The sequence below is a fragment of the Sarcophilus harrisii genome, chromosome 2 (assembly GCF_902635505.1).
Source record: "Sarcophilus harrisii chromosome 2, mSarHar1.11, whole genome shotgun sequence".
NCBI classification, from domain to species: Eukaryota; Metazoa; Chordata; class Mammalia; order Dasyuromorphia; family Dasyuridae; genus Sarcophilus; species Sarcophilus harrisii.
In genome coordinates, this window is record NC_045427.1 from 596,157,508 (window position 1) to 596,184,730 (window position 27,223).

Here is a 27,223-nt window from a genome sequence, read left to right on the forward strand (position 1 = left end):
AAATTTAAAAAATTGATATTTTTTAAAAGTTTAGAGGCACTCAGAAATTGAGGCTTAAGAATCTCAAGAAGGGAAAAGTTTCCAAAGAAAGTGGGAAGATCACAAACTATATACTTTTACCACCTTTCTTCCAAAAAGGGTGAAAAAAAAAAAAGTTGTCTAAGATACCAACTACTGGTCCCATATATCTATAAAATTTTGATATAATTGGGGGGAGGTAAGAGAGAGGTTTCCTGTTCCCAAGGGGTAGCTGTTGATTCAGTGGATAGAGAATGGATCCTAAAATCTGGAAGACTTCGGGTTCAGTTGTGTGATCCTGAGCAAGCAACTTAATCTGTTTTCCTCAGTTTCTTCAATAGCAAAGTAGGGAAATGGCACCCAATTCAAAGGGTTATTGTTAGGATCAAATGAATTTTTTTTTTAAAGGTGCTTATGGGGCAGCTAGGTGGTGCAATGGATAGAGTCAGGAGGACCTTAGTTCAAATCTTGTCTCAAGACACTTAACTCCAATTGCCTCAGTCCCCTCTTTCCTCCCCCCAAAAAAGTTGCTTACTACAGCACCTAGAACATAGTCTATATATGAAGATTTATTTCTTATCTCTTTTCCCCCTCCTCCCCTAGGTAAAGTAACTTCTCAATTACATTTCTAACAATGTATACTGTTACTTGTATTTGTAGAGAAACAAACAGATAATACAGTAGTTACTAAGAGCACTGGGTCTGAAGTCAAAATATTTGATTTCAAATTCATCCTCAATCCCAAATTAGCTATGTGACCAGGAAAGTTTTATAATCTTTGCCTCAGTTTCCTTAACTATAAAATGGAGATAATAGGACCTACCTCTCAGGGTTGTTATGATAAAACAAGATAAATATCTTGTATTGCAAAGTAAAGTACTTTGCAAATCTAGAAATGCTATTTTTAGTAGTAGTAGTTATTACTTTTATTTGTGTGAAAAGGAAGAGTTCTCAAAGTTAACTCTTTTGTATCTCTACATACTGAGAGATTATATGATATGAAGTTTAAATTACATAATATTCAGTATAAGGCACCAAAGCCTTTTTAATTCACAGTATAGATGAATTATTACCATAGAATCCAACCATTAAATTAAAGCAATGATCTCTATGGGGAAATGTATATAGCTGAACCTTGAAATACCAAGAGTACAGTTTTCTTTGTTAACAGCCCTAGCAGCAGAAATAGGGAGTTCCCCATTTTCAAGTCACTGGTAACTTCCAGGCCTGTAGCAAGGATTCCAGCTGGTTGGAGACCCGGTGGTGAGGTGGAAGGAGTGACTTACCTTCTTAGGCACCCCCCTAACTTTCCCCAGACAGATGCTGTTAAGACAAGGGTTTTTCTTCTTTTGGGGAAGGGAGAGGATGGAGAAAAAGAATGGGGAAAGCAGAAGGTAGAAAGAAAATAACAATAAAGATGATGGAAGAACAGCAGAAGTTTTATGACGGAACCTAATTAGGATCTTGCCCTCCCTTTCTCCTAATCACGGTCAAAGACACAAGGAGAAATCAACAGTGAGTAGAAAAAAAAAATGGTCTGAATTCCTTTTCCTTCAAATGCTACAGATACTGAAAAGGCTTAAGAAATATCTGGACTTATGGGTTTACCCCGTTTCCTTCACAGTTGTATTAATTATTGGGTGAAGATGTAGTGACAAGAAACTTCCACTCTCCTTCCAAATAAAAATTCTGCAGACAAAAGTGCTGAAAAATTCAATTAAAGCTTAAGCATCTACTACATGCAAAGCACATGTATATGCATGTATCTTCACTCCACCTCCACCTCCCCGTCCCCTGATGGCACTTTCAGATCATGGCTCACTATTTCTCCTTTTTGAAGGAATTCTATAAGTTGTTCAGTCTTTCTCTGTATCCCAATCCTGAAGAAAGATTGGAAGACTCCTGGGCAGTCTTCAACGTCCTGATACTGCCTCAGATGAGAAGACTTCAGTGATGTGCTAGCACCCCTGAGCCTTCTATCTCTTGCTTGGTGCAGTCCATCTGTAAGAAAGATTGCTTAGTTTCAAGTTGGGCATCTTCAATCTGTGCAAGCACAAGGCATCTTGCATGTCCTGCTGTCTGCCCAATTTCCTAAGATACCTCTAGCCCAAAAAAAGGCAAACCATCCTTTGATTTCAGGCATCCTATCTCCTGCTGTGCCTGACAGTTGACAAAAGGATCCCTACATTCATAAAAGAATATTTTCATACCCTTCACATTACAGTGACTCTGAACTCCTGCAGGCAGATCATCCAAACTCTACCCCACCATCTGATTTCTCATTCCCACCTCCCTCAATTCTACCATTTCAAACTTTCCTAATTCCATCCTGCCCTTCCACTATATTCTCTGGAATGCCTGTTCCAAGACAACAACCTTCCCTGAACCTTAAATCTATTATCTGCACACTCCATCTATTAGCTCTTAGCAAAAATTAGTTTTCTCCTGATGATAACCTCTCTGGCCATCCTTTCATTCATTCTCCTTGACTCAATGATTAAGGAGGGGGAATTGAATATTCCTTTTTCTCTATTGCTACTTCTAGATTCTTCCCCTTCCTTCTTCACTTAGTAACCTCTCTTCCTTTGAGGTACCACTCAATCAAAATCCTGGTAGCTGTTGTTCCTAGATTCCAGGCTATTACTCATTCTTCCTCAAAGAATTCAGTACCTTGTTTTTCTTTCCTCTCCAATTTGTGCCTTTAATATATTAGAGGTTTTCAACATATATATGCAGTATTACCTCTCCCTCAAATACCCTAACCACTCAATTCCTCAACCTATTCACCTTCTATGAGCTACTCTACTCCTCCATCCCCATATCAATCACAAAGAACATCATAGCTATGATCTTGCCCATTAACCACAAATGTATTACTTCCATGTTCCAACCTATGATCTCCAATTCCTTGAACCCTCACTCCTTTCCCAGATCACCTCCCCTTCACTATCCAATCTATCTTCTCTTTTGTCTTGATTCCTGTTTGAACCAATTCCATTCTATATTGTTCATCTTTCTTGAATCTGTAGTTTCCCTTATCAAATGGATCATGTTCTGCCAAGCCTCAGTCTTGGATCACTCCCACCATTCCTCATCTTTTCACATACACATATGCTGCCAAACAAAAAAGTAGAGAAAATCCTGCACCATTGTGACTGGGTGTACTACAACTGGGCCCCCAAGTAATGCTATTATATCTCTCTCATCAACTCACTATCCCACTCCCACAGTGGCTCTTCAAAATCTTTTACATCCCTTTCTGAAACCCTCTATAGCTTCCCTTCCTCCCATTCTCTCAGCTGAGAATCTTAGCAGTTTACAGAAAAATATAAGACCAATGGCCACAAACTCCCTCTTCTCCCCTCTTTCTCATCTCCCATCACTTAATTGCCTTTTGTCACTTTCTTCTCCGTATTTACTTCTGGTTGAGTATGACTTTTGTTGAGTTGTTTTCAGTTGTGTCCAACTCTTCAAGACCCCATTTGGGAACTTCAAGGGGTTTGCCATTTCCTTCTCCAGTTCATTTTACAGATGAGGAAACTGGATAAGTGATTTGCCCAGGGTCACCCAACTAGTAAGTGTCTGAGGCCAAATCTGAACTCAATGAGTTTTCTTGATTCCAAGCCTGGTGCTCTATACACTAAGCAATCTAGATAAACACATAAAGTGATCTTATTTTATTTTTAAACCAAAGCTAACCCCTCTGTTTGCTCCAGTGATCTTATTCTATCTTGTCTCAAATTGAGTGCCTCCTCTGTCACCCCAACTCTTTCATCTCAAACTTTCCTTATTTCAATATTTCCCTCTCTACTGGGTCATTTCTTATTGCCTACACTCATCTCTCTCCTAGCCTGGAAAACCCCCTTCCTCCATGCCTGCTATCTCTGTCTTATGTCTCTTCTGCCTTTTGTAGCTAAATTCCTCAAAAAGGCTATCTAAAATAGACTTGTCCACTTTTTTCTCTTCTCACTTTCTTAACTCCTTCCAATCTTATTTCCAATCTTGTCATTCTACCAAAACTGCTCGCTCTATAAAGTTACTAATGATCTCTTAGTAGCTAAATCCAATGGTGTTTTCTCAATCTTTAATCTCCTTGACCTCTCAGCAGCCTCTGACATTGCTGATCGTTTTCTCCTCCTTTCTTCTCTTTAAGTTTCCAAGGCATTGCTTTCTTCTGGTTTTCTTCCTACCTGACAGTTTCTTCTCAGTCTCCGTTGCTGGATTCTCCTGAAGATTATATTGTCTAACATTAGGTGACTCTCAAGGTTCTGTTTGAGACCTTATCATTTCCCTCTAAATGATTTCACTTGCTAATATAACATTAACTTCCATGGACTTACTTTGTGTTGATGATTTTCACATCTCCTTTTCCTGTCCCAAACTTTCTGATTTCCATTCTCACATCTTCTTTTTTGTTGTTGCTAAGGCAATTAATTGGGCTTAAGTGATTTGCCAGGGTCACACAGCTAGGAAGTATTAATTGCCCGAGACCACATTTGAACTCAGATCCTCCTGACTTCAGGAGATGCTCTATCCACTGCACCACCTAGCTGCCCCCATTCTCACATCTTCAAAAGCCTTTCAGATATCTCAAATTGCATGTCTAGTAGACATCTTAAACTCTATGTCCAAAAAACCCCTCATTATATTTCCCCCAAAATGCTCTCCTCCCCGACCAGTTTCACTTTTTTCTAAAAAGGACACCACCATCTTTCCAGTCTCAAAGATTCACAATCTAGGAGTCATCCTACATTCCTCACCCTTTCATCCCCATCCCCAAATCTAAACTATTGTCAAGGCCTGCTTGCTTCATCTCTGCAACATCTCTCAGACATGCCTTGGATATCTCCTCTGTCACTGTCACTCTAGTGCAGGCCTTCATCACCCTAAGCTGAGTGTCTGATACATAGTAGAGCAGACAATGTCTGTACTCAAGCTGTACTTTGCAAAATTCACAATATCCTCTCATTGGCTGAATTCTTCTTAATAGTCACCTTTAAACTTGTATAAATCTTCCCAATCTTTCTGTTATCTAATGCCCTACATAATATTGCATTATAGTGTCTTATTTGTCAATCAGACTGTACAGTCCTTGGGAGCAGTAATCATCTAAATATTGTATTTCCTTTTATTATCAAAGCTGTGCTCTACATACAATATTATTGTTGAGTTGTTCTGCAGTCTAGTCTGACTCTTCCCGACCCCATTTGGGGTTTTCTTGGCAAAGATGCTATAGCGGCTTGCCAATTCTTTCTCCATCTCATTTCATAGATAAGGAAACTAAGGTAAAGAGTGTTAAGTGACTTGTCTAGGGTTACACAGCTAGTATTTGAGGTCACATTTGAACTCAGGAAGATGAGTCTCTTCCTTTTCCTTAGTATTTGTTTCTTTTTAAAGAGACAATCAGAATTAGGTGACCTGCCCAGGGTTACATAGCTAGTAAGTGTCAAAGGCTGAATTTGAACTCAGATCTCTTGACTCCAGAGCTAGTGCTCTATTTACTGCACCATCTAAATGCCCTCTATCTACTTACTTCTCAAATCCTTCCAATAAAAATTCCATTCTCCAAGATTAACAATAACCATTTATTTGCTAAATCCAAAGGCCATGACCTTTTTATACTGTGATCTAAACCTTTCTCTTCCATACAGTCTCCTAATCCCTTGGCTTCTAGAACACCAGCTCTCACCTAGTTCTTCTCCTTCCAAACTCTTCAACCTTCATTACTGTATCCATATTCACATCTAATATCCATAAAAAATCCATAAATTCATGATTCTGGCTAGGGCCTTTTTCTCTCCCTTACTCTGTCTCTTAGTGATGTCCTCTGTTTCCATGGGTTCTGCTCATACCTTTATCTAGAAAGCTCCCAGATTTTCACAAAACAGGCTAAGCCCCGGGCCTCAACCATCTTCTGCCTTCTAGACATCTTTTTCTAGATACTGCAGTGGCAGTGGATGGGATGTTAGGTGGGGGATCCTTAAAACTTCAGTCTGAATCTTATGTGAGACACTTAACAGTGTGATACCAGGCAAGTCACCTCACATCTCTCAGACTCAGTTCCTTCATTTGAAAAATGGGGATTAATAACAGCACATGGCTCAAAGTTATTTGTGAGGATGAAATGCATAAAGTTTTGCAAACCTTAAAGTGCTATATAAATGGGAGTTATTACCGAAACTATTATTTCAACTAAGTGCCAAAAGGAGATCATTACTCCCCCTTCCCCCCCACCTCAAACTTGCCCATGATGTACTCTTCTTTCATGTTTGGTAGATGGTACTACCATCTAGCAAGCCAATTCCATAATCTCAGAATTATTTCTGACCCTTCCACTGACTTCATCCCATCCCTTTATCCAATCACTCACCAATTCTACCTCCATAATATCTCATCTTTGTCCCTCTCTCCTTAATTATCTTCTCAGTTTTTCTTATGCTCATCTGTGTACATGCTTTGATGATAGCCGTGACTATTTTGGTTTTGTATCCTTAGAACCTTACCCATGAAGCAGGCTCTTGACAAATGTTTACTGAATTCTTACCTGATATTAATGGCTTATCTTATGCACTTTGTAGATTTCAAAGAAATCTATCATATATAATGGTTACAATTATATCTTTATACCAAAATAATTGATTAATATAATAAATTTATGAACTAATTAAATACATTAATGAGTGTTTTTATTTTTTTGTAACTATACTAAAAATTCACAAAGCCACCATTTTCAAGAAAACTTGTGTGAAATGTTTCATTTTTAATAAAACCCATTTTTAAAGTACAAGTTTTAGGATGCATACCATTATATAAAACCACAACAAATTTTTCAAAAATTGACCAGATGATGTCATGATAGGGTCAGAACAGGAGTGGGAGAAAAAGAGGTGAATTGAGGGAAGAAATGGGACATTCTTTTGTTTCTTCTGAGAATCAATCTTTTTTTTTTTTTTTTTAAAACTTCATGAGCCAGCTCCAGTTGAAATGTTAAAGGAGTCCTTTTAGTGCTGTGATCTGAAGAAACAGGACAAAACTAAAGTTTAAAGATACCTTTAAAATTATCTAATCCAAATCCACCTCTTTACAGATAAACAAGAACCTCAGGCACTTTACCCAAGGTCTCATAATTATATGGCAGAAATGTGGAAACCAAGCCCCCTTATCCCAATTCTTGAAACCAGCGCTTTTTCTTTTGTACTTTCTTTTCTTTCAATAATAGAACAATCTTTAACACCTATTCTTAGTTACTAGGAACATCTAAATTTAAAAATCATACCTCACCTCTGAAATGTATTAAGTCCTCAAGAGGCCACTAAATTAAAATTTTTTTTCTTTTTAGAAATTTGCCTTTTTTTCAGAGGTAAATTACTCAGACAATAAACAGTATAGCTCACTGAAAGAAATAAAAATTCTATAATCTAAAAACTTTCATCACAAATTTTTCGTTTTATATATATATATATATATATATTTTTTTTTTTTAAATAAAAATTAACCATACAACTAAAAGAGACTACAGAGGTAACATCTTAATGGCCACATATAACTAAAGAATCTCGACTGCCTGTATGAATCATATATAAGAAACTTCAGTTCACTAACAAAACAAATTAATATATGTCATACTTAATAGTTCAAATTCAAGCTCTTAATTATAATTTGAATATTCTGTGACTGGCTGATTTCTGATTCATTTAACAATAAAATGATTCAAGTTTTTGTGGGGTTTTTTTAACTGATTATTTAGAATTCTCAGGAGATCATCCCCACAATTGCATCAGACAGAATAAGGAAGATTCCAATCTATTTGATTTTAGTTTAATTCATTATTACATTAACTTTCTTTCTTATAGGCATTTTCCTCTGGATGTAAAGGAAGCCAAAGGGTATCTCAAAAAGCAATGTCTAAAAATAAATTTCCTCCTTTGTCAGGATGTTTTTGAATTCTCCCCACAGCCCGTCTTTTTAGTAAAATATATAATTATATGGTAGAATGAAAAAAAGATAGTGCTATATAGTGGATAGCTGTTCTTCAAACTAGGAATAGCTGAGTTCCAGTTCTGCCTTTGAGATTCTAGACCTCCTGAGTCTACACAAGTTCCTTAAACTTTTTGTGCTCTAGGCAGTAATATCAAACTCAAATAAAAAAGGGCACCATTAAACCTTACAGAAGGGTCCCTGTGGACTACATATTGACTTAGAAAAACCCTAGAGTAATTCTTTTCTGTGTTCTATTGTATTTTCACTTGTTTGTTAAATATTTCCCAAGTAAATAGAATAAATAATTTTTCCTAACATAAACAGAACTCCCACTAACAGTGAATCACAGGTCCAATTCTTATCATTGCAAGGGAAAGTATATTTGACTTGGAGTCAGAAGACCATCTTCAATTTGTTAAGAGTTTCAGGTCCTCCCTGGAGATTAACTACTTATATGAACACAGACAAATTACAGTCTCTCTGAATCAATTCTCCCATCTGTAAAAGGAGAACAAAAACTATCTGTAGTGCTTTACAGACCTATTGTGAGGAAATACTTAATAAATTTTAGAGTGCCAAAACAAGTGCCATACTTTACTAATAAAACATCTACTGACCCAAATTCAGACCTAAATACAAAACAATAAAATTCAAGTACAAAGAACCCCGTGATTATTAATGCTAAATAAGCTTTATCATTTTAACTTGTTAGAATCACACCTCAGATTCACTGCCAACACCAAGTATGGTGGTGCCTACCATAGTCTCTCCTGCTGGGGAAGTTGAAGATGGCAGATAACTTGAATTTGGCAGTTTTAAGCTCCATTATGTCAATTTTAAGTCAACTGTGTGTCTGTATTAGGTCCAGCACCAATATGGTAAGCTCCTAGAATCAGAAGGCTACCTACGGAGTGGGAAATAAGCCCAGTGTAGAAAAACAAGAGTCATTTAAAACTTGTCTACTGAATCAGTATTGAGATCAGGGCCGAGTGTTCATTACGCTTCCAACTTCAGCTTGACAGGGAGACCTATCTTCTCCTTCTTGCTACCCCAAAAGAAGATCCACTGTTAGATGTAAAAATTCAGTAAGGCAGTGAGAGCTTGATTTTTCAGTTTGTATACTCCATCCTTTCCAGTGTATAATTTTCTAATTTTTTTCATTAGCACTTTTTATCTATCAAAATAACAAGGCAACACTTTTAAAAATTCTTCTTTAATACATATGCATACTATGCACATATATATATTCCTACAAATGTATGTATGTATACAAAGACTAAGTGAAATCACTGCCCTAAAGAAATAGCTCATAAGAAAGCACTTCCGTTTATTTTGCTGATTCTAATGCAATGATTAATTTCAAACACTTCACAGAATAGAGGATAATGATGTGGGATAAGACTTAGAAATACATGGCATATTTATGGATGAGACATGAAATGAAACTGAAAGTACAGATGGCAAAAGAGTAAGTTGGGTCCATATGGCATGTGTGGCAGAGAAAATTCTTGTACAAATAAGCAAAGACTTCAGGGAGACAAAAGTACACGGCTTAAAAAAAATGGCCAACAGGACAACAGCAAGGGAGAGGGGGAGAAAAAACTTTTTACATCAAAAGGTGTAAACTGAAATCTTGTTAAAAGTTCACAGCAGCATATACATTCTCAGAAACTCCCAAACGCTTTCAGGCTGTACTGATAACTCCTGTGGCTATCTAAATCTGTTCAACTATCACCTCCATCCGGAATGGTGGATCACGGTCATCCAGAAGACTCCCAGAAGATAAATTGCACATATATAAGCACATCTGTGGGTATAGCTATCTGGGAGTCTTCTGAATATGTGTGCATGCTTGTGTGTATATATATGTAGGTGTGTCTATGGAAACACACACACACACACACATGCCTTCCTTCCCAGTTTTCCTTAATTCCAGTCCCACATTATCGAGTACCTAATGGATACTTCCACATGTCTATCCTCTTACTAACTTCCATATTTCTGTTAAAGATCCCACTATCCTTCTGGTCACCCAAGTTCCCATATTCACTCATCCTCTACCCTTCTCTTTCCTTTAACCCCAATTACCTGCCAAGTCTTACTGATTCTGTTCCTCATATCTCTTTCTTTTCTACTCACAACTACTATCTTAGTCCAGGTCATCACCTTTTACCTGAACTATTGCAGCAGAAACCAAATCTAGTCTCTCTAATCTTCCAGCTTCCATAACAGTTGCCGAAATGACATTCCTAAGGCACAGTAAACTCACACAGCTTCTTCTTGCCTCTAGGATGAAATACCAATTCTGTTTGGCTTTCAAAGCCCTTCACAACCAGGCTCCAGTGTACCTACTCAGACCCTCTATCCTCTACACTTGCTGTTTTTCACACACAATATGCCAACCAACATCTCTGTGCTTTGTACAGGCTGATCTTCTTGCCTAGAATAAGCTCCCTTTTCTTTTTTAACTCAGAGAAACCTTACAAGCCTTCAAAAATCAGATCAACTGACATATTCTGAACAGGGAGCTCTCCTAATTCTGTCTTTTGCCAATACCCTCACACTCCTGAAATTACTTTTTCCCGTTTTGTATTCAATTTCTCAGTCCATGTTTGTTTCATCTAATAGAATACATCAGTTCCTTGAGAGACAGAATTTTTCTGTTTTTGCTTTTACATACATAGGGATTGGCACATAGGAGATACTTTATAAATTCTGTTGAATGAACATCCTGCTGTTGAAGCCATGAACCACTCAAAGACATGTTATATAGTAATTTGGAATTATATAAGAAAAGCCCCTAAACTGTTCCTAGCCTCTGACCTAGGAAGCTACAATCTGGCATATATTCTAAAAAGGTGGATGACAGTAAGAAAAGTTTTATATATAGCAATATTCTATATAAAAAAAGGACTAAAAAAGAGGAAGGGAATTTCTAAATATATTATAATAAGAAACATTAACATGAATAATTTAGAGAAACACAAGAAGATTTATATGATGTGATATAGGTGTGGGAAAAACAGAACCAATTGAAGAATTTCACAATGACAAAAATATCAAGGAAAAAATGCTAAAAGGAAGCTGTATACTTAACAGTATAATAAAAATTCTTAGTTCTGAGAAGAGAACAAAACAACTTCCTTCTTAGAAGGAAAGTAGATTATAGAGTGAAGAACTATGGGTGCCAAATTTTGTAAACAGATTTTTATCAATTACTTTAACTTATTTTTCTTTGTTACAAGAGGGCTTAAGGAGGAAGAGAATGAGAAATGACTAATACATAGATTTTTTTCTTTCTTCTTCTTTTTTTCTTTTGCTGAGGCAATTGCAGTTAAATGACTTGCCCAGGGTCACACAGCTAAGAGTGGTGTCTGAGGGCAAATTTGAACTCGGGTCCTCCTGACTTCAGGGCTGGTGCTCTATCTACTGTACCACCTAGCTGTCTCATGACTAATACATAGAGATAAATACATAAAATTTCAGCACTTGCAGTTTAAGGAGCATATGCTTCTCTAATTTTTTATAACAAAGGAAATTGGAAATATGTTGCTACCATGAGAATTTCTGACTTACTAAAACATGTGCCTTTTATAATACAAGTTTTCAGACAATTATTTACTGTTTGAACATTTTTTTTTTTTTATTTCAGAGCAGTGAGACTTTTAAAGGTCAGTTTAATGAAGCAATAACATTTCAAAATTATTAAAGATCCACCTACTCTGGTGATTGGTAGTACACATGAGGGTATGGCTACTTAGTCATTTCAAATTTATGATAAATATATTTGACTTAACAAAAAAGTATACACAAAATGTAGCGCAATTTTTTTAAATTATAATTTTATTTCAAGTTTAATTAGTTTCTAACATGTGAAACATTTAATCCTCCAAACTTTAAAAAATAGGAAAAGTACCTGGAGGGGACTTATTGAAAATTAATGACAAAAGGAATCCGAGGGAGAATCTAGTCTAATCCCTTCATTTTACAAATGAGATCTTAAGTGTTAAATTATAACATAGCTTTATTAAAGGAGAAATCAAGACTAGAACTTAGAACCAAGGCATCAATTACATAGCACACTAAACTACACTTTACCTTCTATTTCTAGCTCTTATAAAGTGTGGAATGACTACTGAACTCGTCAAGGAGCCCCAGAAACAAAACACGCCAGAGTAAGCTCCAAATTAAGTAAATTAATTGTACTTAGTGCAAAGGGTTTTGTGTTTTTTAAAAAACCTTAGTTAAAGCAGTACCATTGATAGAGCTGGCCTTGGAACCATCAAGACAAAGGTTCAGTCAGTCCTCTGAAAATACTGCCCCTATATTCCTGACAAGTCATAACCTCTCAGCATCCTAGGCATCTGAGATGGTCAGTTGCAGAGGAAGTACCGACCTGATTATCAGAGGGAATTTCCTTACCTGGAAGTGAAATCACTAGTTCAGTCCCCATCCCTAAATGTAAACTGTGCTTATTGTTTAATCTAATGGTGATAAATGTTATTGAATTTACTGCGGGAACAGAAAAAAAAAAAAATATGCTTTTACCAACTTACCCAAACTCCAGATAATACAGCTGCAGCACAAAGAGTGGATCCAACAGTAAGGTCAGTAAAGAAAAATTTATTAAGCATCAACTATGTGCCAGGAACTAAGCATAAGCATTTGGGATATGAAGGAAAAGGGCAGTCCCTGCATTAAGATTTTAAAATTTCATAAGAACATACGAAGTTAAAACTGTCCGACTGGTATTTACATTTTTCCCCCTCACCGGAACTTGTATCTTTCTTTCTTTATTTATTTTTGCGTTGCTCTCTCTGGATGTAACTGATGCACGCACAACTGGCATAAACAAAGCTCCACAAAACACAAAAAAGCCAAACACAAACCCACACGCACAAACCCAGGATGCCCGAGACCACCACCTCAGCCACCACAAACGAGGAAGGAAAACGATCCTCTTCTCTTTATCTACGCCGTATCCGCGAGATGCTCACAGCACGCCTCCCTCGCCTGTCCCGGCCTTCGGGGACCACGGATCTCCCCCCTCCCCCTAAGTCTCGGAGAAGTTCTCCCCCACCCCGACTCGTGTAAAAATACAATATGGAAGTAGGGAAAACAGAGGAGGCAAAGAGGCTCCTTCGGGGGCCGCGCGCCGCGGGAGGAGGGGGAGTCCAAGGTCCAGTCAGCTAGGTGGGTAGGTACCATCCAGCTCCCGGGGGCGGCGGGGGGGAGGGGGGATAGGCGGAGGGGCGGCAGCGGCACGTCACTGCCCCATCCCCGCACCCCCTCCCGCGCACCCCTCCCCCTCTGGGTCCTCCTCCCCGCCCCCTCCGCCTCCTGGCCCCCTTCACCCCGCTATTGTTCTCCAGATCCTCCGGCATCCCCTCCCCAGCCCCCAAGCAGGCCCCCTCCCCCCGAACCCGGACGCCCGCCCCTCCCCCTTCCTGCCCTCCTCCCCTCTCTTCCCCCTCGGGAGGGGGTCACCGCGGCGGCAGCGGCACAATAACATAAACACAGCGGTTACGGCCGGAGGAGCCGCCCCCGGGCTCCGGGCCCGGCTCCGCGCCCCGGCGCCGCACTCACCCGGGAAAGCGAAGCGCGCGCGGAAGGGAGGAGGCCCGCGGAGTCGCCGCGGGGACGGCCGGGGAGCAGGAGAGGACGGGGCAGACGTCCGAGCCCGAGCCCGAGCCCGAGCCGCTGGCTGGCCGCTCCACCGAGCTCGTCCGGGCTCCGGGCCGCGTCCTCCTGCCTCCGCCGCTCGGCTGAGGAACAAGAGCGCTAGCCGTCACCGCGCACGCCTCCACGTCATCCCGCAGGTCCCCGCCCCCTCTCCGTTTCCCCCTCCCGCGGGGGGGCGGGGCGTTCTGGCGCCCGGGGGGCGGGGCCACCGAAAGCCAAAGCCAGGATGACCCGGGTGGCCCGGAGCCCAGAGGCCGCGAGAGAAAAGGCGGGTCTGAATAGGAGGCGGGGCAAAAATGGAAGTATGAATGAGGGGCGTGGCTAGAGCTGGGCCCCCACGGGGGCGGGAACAGCGGTTTTGTAAATTACCTAGGTGAGTGGCTTATATTGACAGTTCGCACTTACGTTGCACTTAATTTTTTTTTTTTAAAGGATGGGAAGTGCAATGAATAATTTTCTCCCAGAAAGATGGAGCTTCAATTGAGGCCCCTTGCCTAAGGCAAATTCCTGGGATTCTCTCCTAACTCTCTACCCGAGTGAATTCGAAGAAAGTCACTTAATCTCCTGGCCTGTAAAATGCGGAGGTGGGTCTTTAAGTACTCACAAGTCCCTGCCAACTTTTGTACCTCCCAGGCTAGCACGCCCAGGTGGAGACCCGAGGGGGAAACGTTCCCGCCTTACCACAAAGTTATATAGATGCTTCTAGCATACGAGCTTATTTTTAAGGAAAAACAAACAAAACGTAACACACCTTTTCTGCACAGCCTGCAGGTCAGCCAGGCAGTGAACTCGAAGAAGAGAAAACTGGCAATGCTTTCCACCCAAAAATACCGTGCTGCTTCTCCTTGCCAGAGAATCTACCTTGGGGCAAAAATGTAAAGCTGAAAAAAGAATCCGTGTATTGCATTTTGTTTCCTTAGACTCCAGCTGTGCCCACTTGTAAACCTGGGTTTGAAGACTTCTCCTTAACAGGTCCAGCTAGCAGTCACTACCTTCCTCCTCCTTTACTCTAGTTTGTCTTATGCAGTGGACTTAGTACCATTTCAAGGCACTGGGGTTTTATTCCTACCTCTTCCATTTACTAGCTAGACCTCACCTGTAAAACGGGAATGAGAATATTGCATTACCTAATCCAATCACAAACGAGGTGATGTAAAAAAAAATTTTGTAAAGCATAATTTATATGTCAGTAATCCATTCACTTGGACAGTAAGGTGATAAAGTGGATGGATAGATGGATAGATAGGAAGACCAGAGTTCAAATTTTACCTCAGATACCTACTATGTGACCCTGAGCAAGCCAGTTTACTTATCTGTAAAATCAGCTAGAGAAGGAAATGGCAAACCACTCCAGTATCTTTGACAAGAAAACTCCAAATGGGGACACAGAGTTGGAGGACTGAACAACAATAAGTATATTTATCTTCCCATAAAACACCTCTCTGCTCTTTTTATATAACATTTACATAACATTTATTATATAACATTTAATATGTAACATATATAACAATTATATAAATGTTTGTTCACTTTAACAGTTTTGCATAGAAGAAACAAATCCAAATCTCATCTCTAACATTAGCTGACTTTGTGACTCTGAACAAGTCACTTAATCTAATTTCTCATCTATAAAAGAAAGATTGGGCTAGTTGTAAAACTGTGCTCCTATGACCAAGAACTTCCTATTCACAGGTTCTGGAAATATAAATATAAAAGCAAATTAATTCTAAGGAACTAATGTATATACAGATAACTAAGTACCATCTAGCTGACATAAATTAGTAGAGAAGTCCTAGAACATTACTTGAAGCTCAGTAAGATTAAATGAATTATGCATCATTCACATTGCTAGTGTGTCAAAAGGAGAATTTGAATACAATCTCCCTGACTCCAAATCTTGCACTCTATGATCTATGCAACAATTTAAGTCACTTTTAAATCAATTTTTATCTAGATATAAATGTTAGAGTTGGAAAGGATTGACTAGTCCAAATTAAAGTCTCATCAAAACTATATTTAGAAAGTACTTAAAATGTGAAAAGTGCCTTAATACATCATCTCATTTGAACCTCACAAAAATATTTTGATGCAGATAATAGTTATCACTGTCCCCCTTTTACAGATAAGAATACTGAATAAATTTTCTAATTTATGTGACTTTCCCAGAGTCACACAAATTATTGCTTGCTTATTGACAAGAGTTGAATAAACTCTTTCCAATATCAATTGCAACACTGTATATATACTGAATATTCACTGAACCATTCTGTCTCCTCAAAGTAGTTAAATGATCTGTCTATAGACACACACTTCATTTTACCCTATCCGGATTTCTCATTCTTTTCCCACTATATATTCCATTGCTATTACTTTCTGTTAAAAACAGGGATCCCCCCTTTCCTTTCCCATGAGGAAAAATAAGGATGATTTGAATATAGGAACATTTTTAATTCTCTGCCTTATTGGGAGAACCTTTTCTGGTGAGACCACAAGTCATTGGTGATTTGGCTACACTTCAAGATATACTTGCTGATTTGTACAAAGCTGTCTATTTCCAGGTATCTATGAGGAAACTAACAACACTGTTTTATCAGACATATATAGCTACCAAATTATACATAGACACATAGTCATGGATATGCTGCTCCTCATACCTATGTCCAGACCTTTGTTGTCTCACCATTTGTCAAAATCAATTCCTTCTTAAAATATACATTATCACTTACCACTCTTCATCCATATGCATCACTGCCAACAAATTACAATCTTTTATTTTTTCTATTTTTTTTATTATTTTTAAAGCATAAAACCTACAAAGTCTTTTGATTGTGAATATGCATTTTTTGAAGGGGGAGAAGTTTATGTTTAATTTTCACTTTTACAGAGACAGGTTGAAGAAATGAAAAATGAAAGTTAGTTTCAAGGAAAACAAGGCTGAGAAAACATAGAGGGATGGAAGTAAAAATGACAGATAAAAGGTAGATTGTTTTGATACAAATATACATCTCTTAACCATTCACCCCCAAGTGATCCAGGTAGATAGCAGAGAAAGGTGAAAGAAAAAAATGGAAGAGAACCAGAGAGAGAGAGACAGAGACGGAGAAAGACAGAGAGAGAGAGAGAGAATCAGTTTTGTTTTCTGTGACTACAGTATGCCCAAACACTCAAATCCTTTTAAAGAAGTATCATAACCAGACTCTATGCTAAGTATATGGAATATAAATATAAAGGCAAACTCCTTGCCCTCAAGGAGTTTGAATTCTAATGGGAGAGAACACATATAGACTAGTGCTAAAGAGGGAAAAAAAGTTCTAATAGAAGAAATCATGGGAATAATGAGTACCTCCCTTTTCAGACGCAAGAGCAATGAATAGATTTAGAATTTAATTTTTCACTCTTTTTTTTTTCCTGTATACTCTTGGGTGAGTCTACTTCACTTTGTCTGGTACTCCATTTCCTCACCTGAAAAATGAGAGGGATAGTCTCTATTCTCTAACTTCTCTTCCAATTCTATACTCTATGATGCTATGATTTTATATGATACCAACTTTCATAATATATTCCATACGGTTTCCTTCTACTCCATCACCTATTAATATCCTTAAGATTTCAGCAACTATACTGAGAGTCCTTCCATTCATCTGAATTTCCAATCCTCCATTACCTTATTTTCAATGACTTAATCCTTTAATTCACTCTAGCTACCCAATGTTTGGACAAATCCTGGATTTTACCATCAGTTCGAATTGCCTCTAATTCCAAGCTTTTGAATTCTGAAATTCTTCTTTTTGATCAAACTCCTTTATCCATCTACCCTTCCCATTCTTACTTCCCTTGAATCTGCCCTTTACCACTTATTGTAACCTCCCTGTTCTTAAAATCTCCCTATTTTAATCCTTTATCAACCAGTTTCTGATCTCACTTGTGAAACTAAGCTGATGTTTTAGCCCCATCTCAACCTATCTTCCATGGAACGCATGCCAGTGATACTATAATTACTTTGGTATGTCCAGAAACAATGCAGAGGGGTTGACAGTCACCAGTAATAGTGAATTTATGACCTGGATTTTTAAATATGCCATGCAGCTGCCCCAGGCTGCTAGTGGACACTTCCTAGGGTATTTGTAGCTACTATTAACAAAGAAAGCTTCTGTATACTAATTGGATTGTTCAATGTTCAGGCTCCTTGTGACACTGTTTGACTTGTTTCCTACTAACAGTGATCTAGGGAAAGTGTCAAGTCTCATCTCCTGGGCTATTTATTAATTGAATTATTAATAATCAACATAAATTTGAGTATACTTAAATGACATAAATTTAACTATTTGTGTTATTTTGTGTACATGTTGGGTCCAATTACAAGGCTATAAATCCCTTGTGGATAGAAGCTATATTTAATTTAATGTTTTCTCTCCTTTCATGACTAACATGGTGGTCTGTACATCATAGCCTTTCCCCTCCCCTTAAATGTTTATGGAAGTAGGGAGGGGATGTCATATAGTAGAAAGCATACTAATTCTGGAATCGGAGGTAGTAGATTCAAATTCTATCTGTGGTATTCACTATCTGTGTGGCATTGGACATTTAGCATTCCTGAATCTTGGTGTTTATGTGTGTGAGAGCCAGAGCCAGAGATAGAGACACATACGTATATACATAGAGAGAGAGAGAGAGAGAGAGAGAGAGAGAGAGAGAGAGAGAGAGAGAGAGAGAAAGAGAGAGAGAGAGAGTAGTAGTTGTAATACCAATCTGACTGGAACATGTAAACTTCAAAATAAACACCAGTTATTATTTTTATTGGTGGAGGAGAGAGAAAGCTCAATGGAAATGGGTTCTGGATCTGATATCCAGTTGTTTCCTGACAAGAAAGAGATAGGTGGTAGGAAGAGGAGTCAGGAAGAATGGGCAAGAGAATGAGAGAAGGTTTAGAAAACAGAAACAGCAGGATTTGCTACACTCTGCTTGAACTAGATGGGCTCATGATCCCTGTGCATGCATCTGGTAAAAGCTAATGATGCTCAGATCATAGGGTCCTCAAATACCAACAGTTTTGAAAACAGATTTTTTGTAAGTGCAGCTAGACCAGCCGTAACTCAACTTCCACCAGGGAGTGGGGCCTGGGAAGCTTCTTAAGGAGAAGAATATAGACACTTTAGCCCCTATTGATCCTTTTCCTTCTCAGTCGCCCACCCTAGCTCTAGCCAGATATACTGAAATGACTAAAAGCTAGTTAAGTTTACTTTCAGGGCTGTCCTTAAAAGTAGACAGAAAGCCATAGAAAGCCATACTAGGACAATGGAAAATTCCCAAACTCTCCCATCTGCTCCTCGATGTCACAGATTCCTTTAATAAGAGACAAATCCTTTTATTCCACATAGAGGGGCCTGAGGTTTAAAATACAAATAACTGAAATTTATTTAAGGCTCCAAAATTGGTAAAATACTTTGCATAAATTATCTGATTTAAGCTCTACAACAACCCCACAAATACTACTGCCAACCATTAAGCTTACTTTATAAATTAGGTGATAGGTTCAAGGCTATCAAATATTTCAATGATCACATACGTAGGAGAAATTGGAGGCAGGATTTTTCAAACCCAGGTCTTCCAAACACTAAATCTAAAATCTGATCTATTATGCTGTATTCCTTCTAGCTATGCTCATAAGAGGGAATAATGTAGAATAAATGACATTAGAACCTTTTTTTCATTGGGTGGAAGAGAGTAGAGAGGAAGTTAGAGGGTAGTCTGGAGGGACTCAAAGAGGAAAAGGAACACCCAAAAAAACTTCATATGCTTCATAATTATGCCTGTAGTCAAGCCAACTATCTTCGTCAGTGTACAGACTAATGGAGTTGTGCTAGGGTCATTCATTCAAGTCAACTAGGTCTATAATTACTTAGACAAAAGAGGAAGATGGAGATAGCCAATGTCCTCCCTGCTGCATTTGAATGTATGCTTTAGTACGAGATTATTTTCCAGAGAAAGAAAAGCTAGTCCTATAATAGCACGCAAATAAAAAGAGATAATTTATCCGGAAATACAGAATCTATTGAAAATGTGTCGATTCCCATAGAATTCTAGTTCTAGCTTGAAGAGAACTTAGAGATCATCTAGTTAAAGCTCCTCATTTGACACAGGAGGAAACTGAGGTACAGGGAAGTGAAATGATATGTTTAAACATCATTAGTAAACATCAGAAGTAAAATTTTAACTCAAGTCCTCTGCTCCTAGAATGAATGTGCTTTCTACTGTACCAATCTGATCTTCTCTTTGTTGGACTAAGCTGATAGCCACCTATTCTGTGCCGTTCATCAGACAAGCTTCTCTGCCTTCCATATACTTTTCCATCTGGGCAAATCTTGCCCACTCTCCAAGGTTCCCCTCCTTCTGGAAGCCTTTCCTGGTTATTCTTGCCCTAACTGAGCTCGGCTTTGTCTGAACTTCTATTCTCCTTAAAAATTCTATCACCCAATGTAGGGGCTAAATGTGAACCCAAATCTCTTGTTGTTGCCTTTTACGTTAGAGCCATCTTCTCAATTATATTGTAAGTATCTTGAGAGCAAGGATTATCTCTCTTACAGCATCAATACAGTGCTAGGCCTATAATCAATTAGTATTAGCTAAGTATTTTTCAATGTAAAGGAGGAGGACAATAGAACCAAGCTGTTAGAATATAGTAATAAGAGTGTTTAAATCAGAAAGCTGAGAGACCATTTAATCCAGAAATTCTTAACCTTTGTTTTGTGTCATAAGACTTTTTTGGAAATCTGATGAAACCTGTGGCCTTTCTCAAAAAACTGTTTTGAAAATACATAATAAATACACAGAATTTAAAAGGATCTAAATTATATTATAGTAAAGAAGCATATTTCCCTATCCAAGTTAATAGAACCCCCCCAAAATTTATCTTGGACCCCCCAGGTTAAGAATCCTCAATCTAGTTCAATCCTTCATTTGATGGATGAGGAAGCTGTGACCTAGAAAGATTCATTGACTTCTGCAAGTAACAATAAAGAAGTAGCAAAAATGGCCCTGGAATCCAAGTATGACTCAATCAATCAACCAACAGATGCTTATTAAGTATTTACTGTGTGCCAGGTGCTCGATGTGCTAAGCAGTGAAGGTACAAATACAATAAATGGTACAATCCCTATCCCCAAGGAACTTACATTCAAATATTCTACCACTCCAATGCTTTGTGTACCATGTTGCCAGCATGCTGCTGAGAGCACAAATCATGTGTTCCTACATATTTGTTATAGAAAGGAGTCACAAGGAATATGGGGGTTAATGTATCAGAGAGTACTCCAATAAAATACTGCAATTCTTACTAAACATAAAATAAAATCTCTCTCTGGAAGTTATTTGGCATTTATTTGTCTATATCCATGCTGTTTTCCCAAAGCATTTTTAAGTTCCTTGAGGACAAAGATGTCTTCTTTTTCTCTTTGGACTCCCCCTCCCCTTTGCCTGGCACATAATAAGTACTTAATAAATGAATGTTTGCTGAGTTGTATAATTATTTCTATTATCTAAGGAAGAATTTTATTTAACATTTGGTTATATATAATGCAGATATGCATAATTTTGTTAAATAACAAAAATAAAATCACATTATAATCTCCAAAAGGAATAGAAGATATTCATCAAGGTTTGGGGCATGTTTTTATGTGTCCTACTATATTGTATGTGTTTGATAAGCAGAGTATCACAAAGTCTAGAAAATGCATTTCAGTGAATGGCTTTATTAGGAAGCAGTTATCTGTAGAATGAAGGAAAATAGGGAGAGAAGTTGCTGGGACATTTAAGTCAAAGAATTGGCAACATCTTTACAAAACAAAAGAACAGGATTATTGCATGAAATCATATAAATGGAATTCTTTTCTCTGGAATTATTTATCTTTAGGGTTAGAAGAAAGAAGCAAATGATTTTGAAAGTGACAAGCTATTTGAAGATGGAACATCAAAGTCTAAAGAGAAAATAATGCATCACAAAAGAAAATATCTTAAGATGCTTCTTCCAATTGTCAATCACCTTTTCCTTTTCTTCTCCCTAATAGCTTACATCTTTTTTTTTTCCCTTCCAGATAAATGCTCACACAAATTATATTATGTCTTGTCCAAAGATCTAACGGCAACCGTGTCCTCTAGAGACCCAGGATTGTGCCATTTTACCACCAGGACAATTGGATCCAATACATACTGCAAACCTAATGGTGCATTTGGAGAAGGGTCATGATGGTGAGGATGATCCTTATTCTATTTCATGTTCTTTTAACCTACAACCACCAGATGTCACTAGTGCAGACCACATGCCATGTTTATAAGCTCAAACTGTGAGCTGGGTGATGTGCTAAATCATTGTTATTGCAAAGCTGTGCTTCTCAGAGAGCTGTTACAAATGACAAAGAAAACATCCCCGATATCTGCAGAGCAGTCTTCTTTCATCTTTCAGATGGGCGATGCGCTCTCTCTCTCTCTCTCTCTCTCTCTCTCTCTCTCTCTCTCTCTCTCTCTCTCTCTCGTTTCATTATTCCTGGAATCCACCATCCTTTGCTATCAGCAGGATGGAGCACTATCTTTCCCTGTTGGTGCCTTCCATTAAATCACATAATGTCTTTGAAAACCTGCCATGGCCAAGTGACCTTGAAAAAAAATCAACAGAGCCAATGAGATAGTGGTCTTAAAAAAGTCTTACAAAGCAGTGATTTAATGATCATCTCCCCCCTTCTCCCCCCCCCCCAGTAGAAATATTATCAGAATAACCCTATGGAAATGGCTGGGCTGTAGAGAGAACTAAAATGTTTCATGTACTATGTGATTTTGTAACTGAAAGGTCTGAGTCCTTGGTTCCTTGTCAAATAAAAAAGGCTCTTTTGTTGTATTGAAGGACAAATTCAAATGAGAGATTTTCTTTCCCAAGGGTTCATAAGTCACTGTTGCATTTATTAATAATTATAATAATTGCTTAAAATGTTTTAAATTTTTATTTAAAATTAATTTTATTGATACATTTTATTTTTAGAATATCTTAATTTTCCAAATATAAATATTCCTTTCTTCTCCAGTTAACCATTCCTGTAATAAAAGGGAAAAATGATTTTATAGCATATATAATATTACATACCCATAATTCTCTACCTATGCAAAAAAGACATGCTTTTTTAATGTCTTCTTCTGGTTTAGACTTGATTACTGTAATTGTGTTATATTCAAATTTTTTTGTTTGTTCTTACCACTAATGTTGTCACAGTCATTGTACATTTTGCTTTTCTAGTTTTATTTACTTCATCCTCCATCAATTATTATAAATTTTCCTATGCTCCTCTGAATTTCTCCTATTAGTCATTTCTTATGGCACAGCAATATTCCACTAAATGGATGTGTCTTGATTTGTGTAACCATTCACCAACCCACAGGCATCTATTCTCCTTTTACTTCTTCATTACTACAAAAATTGCTTCTTTAATATTTTGGTATTTTGTCTTTCTGCAATTTAAGCTCAAGAGAGCAAAGATCTCTTGGCCAAAATAACTGACTTTATATAATAATTTAAAGTTTGTAAAGCCCTGGATGCAATGGCTCATTTGAGTTATAATTCTTCAAGGCAAGTACTTCCTCCCGTATAATTATCTCAGCTGTAAGATTGAAGTATCTAATCCTCAGAGAAATTAAGTAGCATAGCCCTATACACAGTTCATAGGCAAGTAACACATAACTTGAAAACAAGTCTTTCCTGATTCCTAGTTTGGCACTCTATCCTGCATATCATATTATAATCATGGATTGGAACCAAGGAGTTTGATTTGATTGTTAACATTCTTTAAAAATGAAATTTAAATATTAAAAAATTAAATTTAAATATTAAATAAATTCTAAATAAATATTAAATACAGTAAGAGCTAACTATTCTGGTGTCAGAGGACCTGGGTTCAAATCTTACCTCTTACAATTATTACTTGCATACCCTGAGCAACTTCCTTGTGCCTCAGTTTCCTCTTCTGTAAAATGAGGATACCTCTGACATTCCTTCAACTCTTGCTTTACGATTTTATAACCCAAGCTTGTTTGTCTTTATACTTAAATCATTCAGAATTTATATTTAAATATTGTGTGGTGGTTGTCCTTCTTACTTGAAGAACAAAATGACATCGCTATTGATTTAAATATATATATATAATATACATACATATGCATGTGTATTGTATGTATATATACATGCTAGGTATATATATATATATGTGTATGTATGTATACATACATATCCATGTGTACATATGTATATATATATATAAAACAAAAGTTTTAATTAGCTAGGACTAGAAACCTGAATGGAATCCATTATATTTGTATGCCTATTTCCTGATGTTTCCATTGCCTGCCCCCAAAGGGCCACATTGTGCTTAGATGATAAAGATCCGGGACTACATAGACAAGGCAACTTAAGCCACGCTCTCCCTTTCCTCATGTAGCATGACAATAAGCTATTCACACATTCAAATGAGAGGCTCCTTCTGATCAGGTTAGAGCCATTCATCTGGCTCCAAAGCACATTTGCTCTCTTTTGTCCCTTCTCTGCCCACCTCACCCAGGAGCGCCTAGTGGACTGCATTTGTCAAATCTTCCAAGAGCCATTATCCAGAGGAGCACTGAGAAGCAGGTGGTGAGCTACAATCTGGTCATGTCCTGTCAATCAAACGCCAGACAGTATTCACTCCACAATGCTGAGGGGCTCAGAAAAGCTACAAAAGCCCCACATGGAGATAAAACTCTCCAAAATAAAGGGACAGGGAGAAATTTAAATGACAATAGATTTCACCTGACTGGAACCACAGAGATAAAGCTTGGGAGCTGAGAGCAGGGAAATAGGGCTGGGAAGTTAGTGCCCTCAGGTTGGTTGGTGATGATGTTTCATCCTGGAAAATGTCACCAGACTAATTAGCCAGTTCCTAGCTAGAATGTTTATTACATTTAATGTGATGCTTGGTGCCCAACAGGTATGGCTTTCATTTATGTAAGATCTGTGACCTCCAGCTAAGAATGAAGAGAAGTGGAAGTGAAGGAATAATTACTTTAAACTGCTCTGCTAATCTTAAAAAAAAAAAAAAAAAAAAATGAGAAGGAACAGAAGGAAGCTGTGTTTAGACTTAGTCTATGTCTGCTCCATTGAAATAGAATCACAGAATGCTAAAGATAGAAGTAGCCTTAGAAATTATAGGATCAGAGATTTAAGGCCAGAAGAGGCCTTATTCAGTTGGCTTATTTTGTAGCTGAGGAAACTGAGTCCTGAGGTGTAACTTGCCCAAGATAGGACAGTTAGTAAGGAGCAAAGCTAGGATTCAAAACCTTCCATTTCAAATCCATTCTTTTTCTCCTGTAGCATGCATATATTTATTATATATAACTTCTTATTTTAAAAGTTTTACATTCCCTTCATTTCCAAATGGACCATTTCCCCACCCTCTTAAATAAGCCATCCCTTGTAACAAATACTAAAACAAAGAGAAAGAAGCAGCTTAGAAAAATGAACCAACAATGATCATCTCTGATTTTCTATGTGATATTCCACACTCATAGTCATTTCCTTTTTAAAGAAGAGATGGGGGTATATTTTCTCATTTCTTCTCTGATACCAAGTTCAGCCATCACTCCATTTTTGTTATTGTTCTTTCCATTTTGTGTCATGACATATGGGTATTCCTACATTTCTGTGAATTCTTTGTATATATAGAGATATAGATAAATATAATACACACACAAAAATGTATATATAAAATGTCCCTGAAATAAAATGATATATATCCAAAATTATATGTGTGTATACAAATTATAGTGTATATAGCAATTGAATATTATGTCCCTAAAATGAAATTATATATAATGCATACATATACATAATTGTATTTTAGGGATATAACATTCAATTATATTATGAACTATAATTTGTTTACTCATTCCCTCATCAGTGGGTGTTTACTTCCAATTTTTTTGGTACAACTGCTGCCATTACTATTTCAGCGTATATGGGATCTTTTTTTTTTATCAAATTATATGCCTAACAATGAGATCAAAGAGTCAAAAGGGATAATTTTTAAAAAGCATAATTCCAAATTTCTCTCTCCTATAGATTAATCCATACTTCTGTCAATAATATATTAAAACACATCTATTGTGCCATAGTCCCATTAACTCTAATTATTCTTAAATTTTGTTGCCTTTGCCCAACTGATTGCTAGGTATGAGGTGAAATTTCTGAATTGTTTTGATTTGCAGTTCTCTTATGATTAGTGATTGGAGCAATATTTTCTATAGTAATTAAAAGTTCAGAGCTATTCATCTGATTTTCACAGGAAGGAACTGGGTACTAGGGTATAAGTGGTGGGAAGTCTGGATGAACTTATCTCACTTTTACAATTTGATAGAGAAATGGATATCCTGATATAGTTTAAAGTGTACCTGGAATTTTGGGAAAGTAGACTTCAAAGGTTTAGATGAAAGATAAGTAGGATCTCATGAATTAGAATGCTGTAGGAAAAGTCAGTATAGGAGGAATAAGATGAAAATAGATGAAATTTTGAAGATACAAATGGAAAAAAATTCCAATGAGAAGGAAAATTGGTCTAAAGGATCCTAGTTGGATCACAGGAAATCTACTTACCAATTTATTTTAAAAAGAAATATATAAAATATGCAAGCAAAACCAGGTAGCCAAGGATGAATTAAGATTGTGGCAAGACCCATGGCCTTTCCCTACCTCCATCCCCATAGGAATGCTAAAATTCAGAATGAGTTGAGTCAGGAATGGAAAGGTAATGGCAGCAAAATGGATTTTTAAAAACAGTCATATTGGAATTAAAAGGAAAATCAAAGAAGGGTTAGAACTTTTGTTTAGAAGAGGATTGTATAATGATAACTGACAACAGATCTGGATAAATCTGGCTTTGCTTCTATGTTGCTTCCATTTTCTCTGCCAAAAAAAAAAGTGACCTTTGTTTGGATTTGACTAAATAAAAATGACTAATAGGAAGTTGAAACCCGAGATGAAGAAGAAGCAAGAGAGTACTTAGTTAAATTCAAGTCACTTGACCAAGATAGGATTTTATCCTTCAGTAATCAAAGAACTGGCACATATGATTAGTGAAGATTTATTAGTAGTATTTGAAAGATAATGAAAAAACAAGAGAAGGAACCAGAGGATGGGAGAAGAGTGAATGTTATCCTCATCTTCAGAAACAATAGAGAGAAGAGGGTCTACAAACTGCAGGATAGTGAACTTAATTTGATTCCCTGAACAATTGTAGAATGAACCATTAAAGAGAGCATTGACATATATTTAAAAAAGAATGGGATGTTTACAAAGGTATCATCAGGAACATGCCTATTTCAGCGTATATGGGATACTGTCTACAGTATCCCAGACTAAAGTTTTTGCCTTTTTTTGGCCAGGATTACTAAACTACTATGGGGCACCTAAATGGTGCAGTAGATACAGAGCACTGATCTGGGAACTAGGAATATTCATCTTCTGAGTTCAAATCTC

General features: G+C 37.5%; 2 protein-coding genes across 6 annotated transcripts in view; one reads left to right on the forward strand and one right to left on the reverse strand.

Annotated features, from left to right (window-relative positions):
• The window catches only part of MAPK8 (mitogen-activated protein kinase 8), a 115,567-nt gene extending 101,718 nt beyond the window's left edge, over window positions 1–13,849 (reverse strand). The window contains exon 1 of one of the 5 annotated variants that reach the window (XM_031956294.1): window positions 13,585–13,849. The gene's annotated coding sequence lies outside the window, so the exon portion shown is untranslated. The remainder of the gene's footprint in view (window positions 1–13,584) is intronic. The other 4 variants (XM_031956293.1, XM_031956296.1, XM_031956292.1 and 1 more) reach the window with 4 other exon arrangements.
• A 57-nt stretch (window positions 13,850–13,906) lies between these two features.
• The window catches only part of FRMPD2 (FERM and PDZ domain containing 2), a 319,487-nt gene continuing 306,170 nt past the window's right edge, over window positions 13,907–27,223 (forward strand). Inside the window, exon 1 of the mRNA XM_031949366.1 lies at window positions 13,907–13,982. Coding sequence (XP_031805226.1) covers window positions 13,907–13,982 — 76 coding nt within the window. The remainder of the gene's footprint in view (window positions 13,983–27,223) is intronic.